The following is a 10,603-nucleotide window of genomic DNA, read 5'->3' as shown; positions in this document are numbered from 1 at the left end:
AAGGCTGGGATGGAAAATATTTTGCCTGTCTAGAGGGAAGGAGAAACAGGGGACGGGAATTTGCTGCAAGTTTTACATCTCTAAAGCAGAAGTGGGATTTTGCAGTGTGCGTTTGTGTATGATGATAGAGGGATTTTGCTGCTATGTTTTACAGTATCTGGGGATTAGAAAGCATTTTCCTGTATGAGTTACTTTCTAGGTCTCTGGGGATAGGAAAAAGATTTTGCAATGTACATCATTAGTCTGTGGAGAAGGAAACCATTCAACCTGCATGCAGGTTGCACTCTTGGGTGATTTTGCAATAAGCAGTCATTTGTGTTCCCCAGAGAAGGTGTTTTTGAAGGGTTTGTGTCCTGCTAAGGACTTAGGTGGCACATTCCTGAAGATGTCCCAAACACTTCATAGAATGACACTCAGTGAACAGCACATGCTAATGGAAGACTGGGTAAATTCTGAGATGCCATTAGTTAGATGACTGAAATTACCATCTATGAAACTGAATTCATTACTCCGAATTCAGATCAGGGAAGGAGAGTGAACAAAAATTACTTTAGTGGCACAGATGGATGATCACTGTTTGTCAATGGATAGAGGGCAAAAAGGCACTTCCGTGTTTCAGAGCCTGTACCACAGCATTTGTAAGGTTGACAACACTGTACTGGCTGTTGTATCAGAAAGAAGTGAAAGACACAGTTTGCTAAAACGGACTGAGTACTTTCTGAAGGCCTTTAACTAAAGATCGAAGTAATGGGAAATTGTATGCAGCAGTTCTCTCCCTGGTCTTTTCCCACACTCACATGGAGCCACTAGGTGAACTACTCTGAAAATACGGATACTGGCACTGCCAACCTACAAATGACATTTAGCTTCCTCTCTGTTTTTCTTCATGTGACCGTATCATTAATTTCCAGATGGCCCAATATTTGAATGTGATCAACTAAGAATGTTTGAGTGTGATCAACTAACTCAATCTAATCAAGGCCTAGAGAGCTTTGTTAAAATGATGGCAGTAGACAAAATAGCACTCTGAAGCATTCACAGTGAATAGCTGCCTTTCACACAACTGATTACTACTGGTCAAGTCAACCTGTAGCCTTTCAGTTACTACCTCTGACATGACAGTTTCTGTAAACGCTATCTTCTGTCACCTGTATTTCATGATAAACTCTATTCTGCCCTTGGAAGGGATGTTCTAAACTTATTCATGCCTTTGCTGTTTCTTGTTTGGAACATACGCAGAGCAGTGCATCCATACACGACATCTCCGACACTCAGAAAGCCCTAACTGCACAGCACATGGCGCCAGGTCAGCCCTGCTAATGCAAGCCCACCAAACCTGCCTTGCTCTGTACAGGGGGATGCGCAGGGCCTTTGCCTGCCGTTTGAACAGATTCAAACCCCGTTCATAGCCCATGGCTGTTCATGTACTCAGCAGTGGCTTAAAGCTCTGGAATAGTCACATATAATATGAATAACGGTGAATAACGTGAAGCTGAGCTCTGTGAGGGACACTCGGAGGTGGCAAGGGGCACCCTCAGGACTGAAGGGCTGTTATAAGCGTTTACCACCTTTCACTCCCTACCGCACAGGCTCCCTTCCCTGACAAAACCAAAACACCTGACCCCTGCCACGGCCTTCCCTCTCCACCAGGAACCCGCCGGCCGAGCCCGGCCCCGGCCAGGCCCTCTCCCCTTCCTGGGGGAGGGCCAGGGGCAGCTACAGCCCCCAGGGCCAGGGCGGCCGCGCAGGGCCTCTGCCTGCCGACTGGCCCCTCTACTTGAGCTGTTTTCTCCGAAACACTTGAAGTGGGGGCCCTGCCACCACCCCTCACCCCTGAGGGGACTACCCGGCCCGGGGTGAAGGGGCCCGGTGCCGGGCGCGTTTCCAAGACGGGAAGGCGGCCCTGCGACACCGGTCGCTGCTGTGAGACCCTGCGCACCCCTGCCTGTGTTACCTCTGCCAGCTCCGTCCCCTCCGGTTTGGCGGGTAGCTCCCCTCCCGCTGGCGGAGCGGGGCCAGGCGCTGGGGACAGCACGACCCCGACGGGACAGAGCCGCCCCCGCCCCGCCGGGCGGACGGCGAGCGGTCCCGCTGCCTCAGGCCCGGAGCTGCGCATGCGCCCTGCGGCGCTCCGCGGCAGGCGGCGGCGGCCGGGCCGGTTCGATGTCGGCGGCGCCACGGCGGCTTCCGGGAAGATGGCGGCGTGGAGAGCGGCGCTGGCGGCGGCCGCCCGCGCTCCGCTGAGAGGACGGCTCGCCGGGCTGCGGTCCCCTCGGAGCCAGCGGCGCCCGCCCGGCTGGAGGGTCGCCGCCGCCGCCCTGGTCGGGGGAGGCTCCCTGGTGGCGTGTTACAGCGGGCGGCCGGGCGTGTTCCCGACGGTCCTGGCTCAGGTAAGGCGGCAGCAGCATCCCCGGCCCGGCAGCCTCGCCTCCCGCCGGCGGGCAGAGCCGGGCGGGCCGCAGCGGGGAGCCGCGGCCTGGCGCCGGGGGCGGGCGCGGGGCTGAGGGGCCCGGGAGCGGGCGCGGAGGAGCGGCCTGCGGGCGGGCCGGGCTCCGTGGCGGTCGTTGTTTGTCTGCCTCAACGCTGTGAGGCAGGACCCGGCTGCGGGAGCCCTCATCGCTCAGGTCGTGCAGCAGGTAGTGGGCGGCCCCGGCCCCCTGGGCAGCAGCCGGGTTCAGCAGCGTGTCGCTTCAGCTAACCCTGCCTCGCCGAGGGGAACCCTGACGCTTTCTTCAGTGGGAGACGGCAGGGCTTGCCGGAGCGCCGAGCCTTTCCCCCGGTCGCTTGACAGCCGTGGTCGTGCAGCCTGGTGAACCTGGGCGGTTTGCACGAGCACACGGCCTGTGCCGAGCTCCTTCTTTCGCTGGCAACTTTCAGAGCTTGTCTTCCTTCCATGGTGCCTGATCTACATGTCAGGTGCTGTTAGACAGTTGTGCACCTTTTTTTTTTCCCCTTAAAAAAAGACTATTTTACGAAAACAGTGCTTTTATATTCTATGTGTGGTCTGAAATGCATCACATGTAACGGGATGATTTAATCTTACTATGTTCAAAATGTGTGCTGTGGATGTTAAAATGTAGTTTGCATTGGAGCATCGATGCACACTGAGGAGGTTATGTTCAAGAGCAGACAGTTATTATTTACAAAATAATCTTCACAAGGTCCAACGTAAAGTTACACTTCCCAACTTTATTCTTATCTTGGAGGTAGTGAACTTTTTCCCATTCTTTCTTCAGAGAAGAAGTTACTACTGATTAGTGCTGGTTAGGTATTTTAAGACTGGAAGACCTAAATGTTTTTTAGGCCTGAGGGTTTAGGTGGGATGGGGGGAAGAGGTCAACATATGGTTGCAGTACCATACGTTCATCTACTTATATCTAGGAGGTTTTGGAAGTATTTAACAGTTTGTACGCTTCGATGTCTTGTCTCTTAACAGATACTGAACTGCAGGCAGATAAATAGCAACCTTTTTTCTCAAGTCATGAACAAAGAATTTATATATATAAGAATATAGCATTCTTAATTATGGAGAATCTCTAAGCTACATCTTATTAGGAAACTCCAATCTTTTTAAATAAGCGTGTTTCTAAATAGATTAATTATTAGCCCCGATTCCTTGCACAGCCCATGTTAAAACTGGGTTTCTGTCTACAGCTCCTAGTGAGGAAGGCATTTGTTATTCCACTAGAAATTCAACGGGAAATGTATCTCCTTGTTGTAAAGAGCCAACAGAATATGATTTTACGTTTAGTTACGTGACATTTTTCAGCAGCATTGTATTTAAAAAGTCCTGTCATTGAGACCAATTTCATGTATGTATGGAACCATGTGTAAGTAGACATGTATGTAGGTATATATAAGAAGTTTTAAACGTGGGAAATAATCACTTTTAAAGGGTGTTGAGTGAAGCGATCTAGTTCTGTTGCTCATGTGTTCATGGAGTAGCTTCCATGTAATGCATGGACAGTCCTGCGAGTACGCTTTTTATCCTCTGGGGAACTTCAGAAGTCTACAGCTTATTTAATTGTTTTGGTTTTGGAGGCAGTAAATTGCTGGACTCTGCAAATGTTAAGTAGTTTATTCAATTTAAACTTTTCGGTTTTCTGGTAAAACGAGTGTTGGAGATACGATTGTAGTTACAGGCAAAAGTTGTCCACGTGTCTTGTACTCTGTGTTGCTGCATTTAATGCGTTGAGCTTTGTAAAACTACCTAATAACTGGCTGTGCAGAGAGTAACTTTAAGGACTATAAACAAAAGTGGAACTGGATTGTAAAAGCTATGAGGAGTGGAGTGACAGAGCCAAAGTAACATGCTGCAAGTCTTTTAAGGACTTCAGGTGCTACTTGTAGCTTCTTATCAACAGAAATAGGAAATACTCAAAAGCAAAACAGTGTTGAAACAAGTATGTCACCTTTATTTTATGTTTTGAAGCAATTTTGTTTTCAGTTAAGAGCTCATGCAGTCCTGTTAAATAAAGATGCTTTTCACATTCAAACAGTGCATAACTTTACTTTCTATTTTTATTCCTTTTCATTATAACTGATCTTAAGCAGCATTGCATTATATTTAAAAAGTCCTGTCCTTAAGACCGATTTCATATATGTGCGGGACTCTGGTGTAGGCATTATTTGAGCCACTGAGTGAATTCTCATTGTTGTCCTAAGCAAGATGTGACAACCATTAATAGCTTTGTTGCAGAATCAAAGCCTTCATTGTAAATACTTGCCATTTGTTTAGTTGATAACTTTAGATTTTTAGTCCCATTAAAAGTAGTCTTTATCAAACTAGTCAGAAATTTTTCAGCTATACCTTGTTCTAGACAACTTCAGAGTTAAAATTTACTGATGAAGCTGGCAAACAACGTCACAGCTAAAGTTCTGTAAATTCAGTATTTTTAGTCTTTTTCTTTCCTCTGAAGTTTTTCATTATTTTAAAATCAAAGATGGATACCTTTGGCACCTAGTTTCTTAAGACTTTATTCAATTCCAGTTCTCATGTGCGGCTGCAGTGGCTTTAATCCTGCTCACATTGGTTGTTGGCACTTCTGCTCAGAGTGAGTGAAATCCAGCCTGTCTAGAAGTCTTTGCAGAATCAAAGGTCCTGCAGGGTCAGTTAATCTGTTTTCCTTTTGCGAGTTGTATGGATAGTATCTGTTTTATTTTGTAGTGGCTTATGTTTGATTACTGCGTTCTAATGTAATTGCTGTTTATTCTGGCAATAAATTTTCAGGTTTGAATTGTTTTTAAACATTCTTTGGGCCAGTTTTTGTCAGCATTTTCGCTGCCACTTACCTGTTCTGCAGCTTACATTAAGTGGGTAGCTATTAATAATAGAACTTTCTATAGTTAATGTAAAATTACCTCAGATGTAATCTTTCATACTAAATCTTTAGAGCTTCAGTAAATGATTTATGAAGTTATTTTCATTCTCTATCTTCGTTTGCTGACCTACTGTTTAGAAACGTACAACTAGTATATATTGGAGTAAGTCCCTAGAGCTGATTGTAAATCTCTACTGTACAAAATTTTTATAGCAAAATTAACATAATCTTTTTTTAATTTTCTATAGATACCAGGTTTTAGTTCTATCTGCTTTTGTTATTTACCAGTGAAGCTACATTGACAATATCCTAGACCAGATATAGCCTGTGCTGGGAAAAGGTAGATAAATTTTTTTAAACAAAATGAGCTAGTCAGCTTTTGTAAAGGGGGAAAAAGAAGGGGGGGGGGATAAGAGCTTTTGTTCTACCACTGTAACTTATAACAGGGATTTATGTTGAATTTCACTAGAAGTGTTTCTACTGTTATCCTACCCAACACAGCCAGGTTAAAAATGTACACACTGAATTACACACTGCAGTGAGACTATACAGGCTGCTTTTCTTCTTTGGTAGTGTAATTCAAATGACACAATGGTATATGATTTGTAACCTTCATCAGACTTGCAGTATTGTCTACTGTGACTTTATTATCTCAGTGCTTGCAGTTTGCAATACTAGTGTGGCATTATATGGCCTGAAGCTGTTGGAATTCTTTGGTTAGCTGCTGTTTATCACGAGTCAGCTTTGCAGTCAGCTAGGTTACCTTTATCAGGGTCAAGAATCAAGTAAGTGACTGCCAAAGAGTGTGCAAGTAAATTTGGAGTGGCACACGTTGGGAGACTGTAGCATTTTGTGAGAGGCAATGACCCCTGCCTCCCCGCTCCAACTAAATTTGGAACTTGCCAAGGGACAGTAGCGTCGATCTCATACGTGCACAAACTGCAAATGATAGGAAAACCGTGAGAAGCAGCAGGCTGCCAGGGGCATCATCTCCTGCCCCTGCTGAGTGTTTTATGGACATGTTTAGTCACTAGTTTCAGAAAGAAGAATTTAATTTGATTCACCCTTGAAAAGTTGCCATCCCTGCAGTGTCACATTTTGTGCTGAGTAGAAGTCAATCTTTTCCAAATGAGACTGACTGGAGTTGTTACTAGCACATACCTGAAGTTATATGTGTGCAAAGTCTTGTCTGTTTGCTGAGAAATAAGATTTTGTTTCAGCATTCTTTTTCTAGGGTTATGGGAGCATTAGCTGATGCTTGAATATTTGATGCTGCTTACCTGAGGTAAAGAGGAAAACACAACTTATTAACAGCTTTGGTTTTGTCAGTTCTTGTTAGTACTTTCTGTGACATGATTGTAGTCTAATTGATTCTCTTTATCTTACCTTTTCTACCACTGCTTGTGTTGCATCAGCAATGTGCTACAATTCTTCCAGACGGGAAGAGACTCAATTGCTGTCTTGGAGGTCTTAAATCCATACGTTGTATTTTATAGTACTGAAAACACTAAGATAATGCTTATAACAATGGTTAACAAACCATTTGAGCCATTTTTAAGTTCTTTAGTGTCAGATATTTCTGAAATACTCGTTTTATTTAAAATGTGTTTATTGAAACAGTCTTCTCTTGGACTGTGTTAAATTTTTTATTTCACTTTAAATTACATTGAATGTTTCACTGTTTTCAGATGCTAACAATGCTTAATAGAAGCAAAGGTAGCCACACATGGTAGTGGTGACTTTGTGTGTCACAATGATGTGAAAACTCTTATTCCAAGCAGCTGGGAGTGAAATACTTCTAATGATTAAAACTAGAGCTTAGATGAGTTTTCCAGGGCTACATGTGTAACCACCAAAAAAATTTATTTTGGAGCTATTGCCTTACACTGTAAAGGATTCCCCAAACACCAGTTTGCTCAGGGATTTCCCGCTGTGGGAAAAGCAAAATAATATACTGGAGGACCTCTTTACCAGTCCTAGGGCTATGGACAACTCAGTGCCACAGTTCATAAGATAATCTAGGGAGAGTGCTTACATTAAATATAACTCTCAAGTTTATCAGGGGTCCAGTAGAAATCTCTCGACTCCCAGACTTGGAAGCTGATAAAAATGGTTTAAAATTTTCTGAAGTCCTAGCTGTGTTTTTTGGTGACACTTTGATAGGTGCACTGTGTCTCCAAGGAGATGAGTGCTGAGATATAGTTGTTTTAGACCAGTTCTGATATGTTGTGCATGGTTTTCTCTCTGGTAAAATTCCCAACCCAAATTGATAGATGATTCGTGAAAAAATGTCTGCTGTAAGCATGTTACCTCTTTAGCATATTTTTGCTTTATTGGTAACTTCTCACATAAATGTGTGAAAAACATGCTTCCAAGCAAATGTAATCAGTTGCATGTGTGTCAAAAGCAGCATTTTGTTTAAAACATTTTAGTCGATTCTTCAGAGTAGTGGAAGGAAGAAGTGTGCAGTAGCGCAGGGATTTTGATGGTTTTTTACACATCCTTTGTAGCCAGGACCATTTTGTGACTTAAGTTATGCATACACTACTTTTAGCCCACACTTTCTCACTCAGTATATTTATTAATATTTTTTGGTAATAGATGCTGTTATTTAGGAAGGAAAGCTGTGCATAATAACTGCATGTGAAGGATTTTTGGTCTTGGCAGATAAGTAGTATATATGTGGCATTTGAATTTGGTTCCCAAACATTAAAAAAAAATAGCGCATTTCTTTGTAGGAGCCATTGTTTAATCTCTAAGTGCTTTAAATTGCAAGACATTGGCAAATCTTGCTAGAGTGGGAATTTTTGTGGGGCTTTCTTTGCAATCTGTTTTAAAAGCCTGGTTCATGCTGAGGAAAGAACATTGCTATTAAGATGAGGTGTCTTGATAAATATAGAACCCGGGATAAAATGACATAAGGATTTGTAATGATGTATGGAATAGACTAGAGGGAGGAATGTGGTTCTAAAATAAAACCAGAAAGAATATGTACAGTCTAAACTGAGAAATACACAGGAAGATTTTTCTGTGCTTGCTCCATCATAAAAAGAAAAGAATTGTCAGCTTTTGTTGGATCAAAAATCCTAGAATAGATTTTGTGTCTTAAGCTTTAAAGTGTTTATCTCTGAGTCTTTATTCTATTAGAAATTAATTGAGAATTCAAATGTAGCAGCGCAGAATAGATTACTAGGATGCTCACAAAGTAAAATTAAGCGTGGATAAAATAAAAGTTTGCAGCATAATGCTTTAACAGGCTTTCAAAACTTAATGCAAATGTTTTTAACCCACATCAAACATGCTACTCAGTGATAGCTTGCAGACCTCAGGGATGCATCATATTTGAGCTCAGCTGGTGCAAACCTGGTCACATCAGTAATGCTTAAAATCTTTATAGTAAAACAAGACCATGTAAAAATCACTGAAATTACCATTACTGTTGTGGGTTGGAGCATCTTGAAGTAAGGATTTATTTTTTTTTTAATCTCTTCCCTGTTTTATGTTGTCCCTTCCTTAAAATGTTGTCCTTCTGGGTTTTTGCATCTTATTGTGCTGCTGACTGTTGTTCTCTCTGTGTGACAGAACGTATTACACTGTAAGGAGCGGACCGGGACCCAGCGCGTGGAGCCAGGCAGTGGTCCCCTGCACAGCCTTAGATTTCTGTTCTGGTTGTAGCACTATTGGAAAGGTGTTAGAGGATTCCTGACTGCATCTTCAGGTTGGGTCCTTGAGCCATCTGCAAGATTGCGCCTTTAAATCTTCTTCTCACTGAAGAATCTGCAAAACCGGGAGCTTTTTTTTGGGGGGGGGGGGGGGGGAGGCGGGGCAGGGCGGCACAGTTTGATTCAAGGTGCTTCGAACCCACGATGTTTCTTTACAGCAGTGCCTGGCACTGGAGAGGCTCATTACTGTGGTGCCCTGAGCTGCAGGCAGTGCTCTTGTCAGCGTGTGGTAGCATCCTTCTGCCAACTTCGTCGTTTACTTTCCACTGTATCTTTACTGCTATATTTACTGTCTCGATAAATATTACAAAACCACGTTGTCTTAGTTCATGGCAAGGCAGTCAGCTCTGTAGGTAAATGCATTAAATACTGCCTGGTTTTGAACAGGAAATGGGCAGTCCTTTTTTTATTACATGACAGAGATATCAATAGTCTATGGCTACAAAAGACAGTTTAACACAACCTTCTAACTCTGGTATATTGTGTTAATATGTTCCTATTAACCTTTTTCTTTACCATGCATCTAGAAGGAAACTGAAGTACTATGATATAATCGGTTTGGTTCTGTGCATTTAAGTGCCTTGGTAACATTGTTGCCTCCTAATTCATCTAGAATAAATGCGTTTCAGTTAATAGTTCCAAGATACTATGAAAACAGTATGTGTTCAAAAAATGCATTTTAAAACAACATTCCTCCAGTTTTACGTATCAATAAATATGAATCTCCTCTGCAAGAAGAGCGCTTTGGAATTAGATTGCCAGCTCAGCCTACCCTTAAATATACTTCAGTCTTTCTGAAATTGTTTCTCTTGTGCAGCCAACCAGGGTAACCTTAGCTACCTCTTGTTTAATTCTGTATTTCACTGTGTTATGGAAATACTGTATGTATCAGGTATCCACCAAGCAGTCTAAATCAATAACTGAGATATTAAATATATCGCAAACATCATTCTCAGCGTTAGTGACATACAGACATTGTCATGTGTGCCTAAAATAGAATGTGGTATAGAGAGTATGGAATCTGTAGGACCATGATGATATGATTAATTATAGACTTAAATATTACTTATGGATGTGCATTTGTTTCTCAACTTAAACACACAGTATCCTTCTCAGCTTTTTGAATGTGAGATATTTATATCCTGAAGTTTTTGGCTTTGAAAATATTTACATTTATTCCCTTCTCTGTGTGCACCGAGATTCTTTGTGCAGGTGTCTTCATTGGTGCTAAAACAACATGATGTCAAATGTAATCTTAGGGGTTGAGGTTAAAATTTAACTATCTTTCAGCTGATCTGTCACCTTTTACTTGAATTCAGTCTTGCTGTATGACTTCAGTGATTAAATAAAATTAACTAACATTCTTTCTAGACACTTTGATACATGTGGACAGATGGCGTGAGTTAAGCTGCATGGTTTTGTTGTGGTTTTAGCTACTGTTTTAATTGCAATGTAATAAAAGGTTAGTGTTCGAGAGTCTTTGGCTGTTTATATTAGTGGACAAACATAGACAAATAAGAAAATAGCTTGCCTGAAAATGAAAAAGAATACTCTATTGAA

The 10,603-nt window shown here is 42.5% G+C and overlaps 1 protein-coding gene across 1 annotated transcript in view; it reads left to right on the top strand.

Moving 5' to 3' along the window:
- The first annotated feature begins 2,171 nt into the window (after positions 1-2,171).
- MICU2 (mitochondrial calcium uptake 2) overlaps positions 2,172-10,603 on the top strand; it is a 155,843-nt gene continuing 147,411 nt past the window's right edge. Inside the window, exon 1 of the mRNA XM_086481820.1 lies at positions 2,172-2,390. Coding sequence (XP_086337946.1) covers positions 2,196-2,390 — 195 coding nt within the window. The 5' untranslated portion in view covers positions 2,172-2,195. The remainder of the gene's footprint in view (positions 2,391-10,603) is intronic.

The sequence above is a fragment of the Leptosomus discolor genome, chromosome 1, assembly GCF_034619465.1.
Source record: "Leptosomus discolor isolate bLepDis1 chromosome 1, bLepDis1.hap2, whole genome shotgun sequence".
Classification (NCBI taxonomy): Eukaryota; Metazoa; Chordata; class Aves; order Leptosomiformes; family Leptosomidae; genus Leptosomus; species Leptosomus discolor.
The sequence above is the reverse complement of the archived record's forward strand: the minus strand, read 5'-3'. Positions and strand labels throughout refer to the sequence as shown.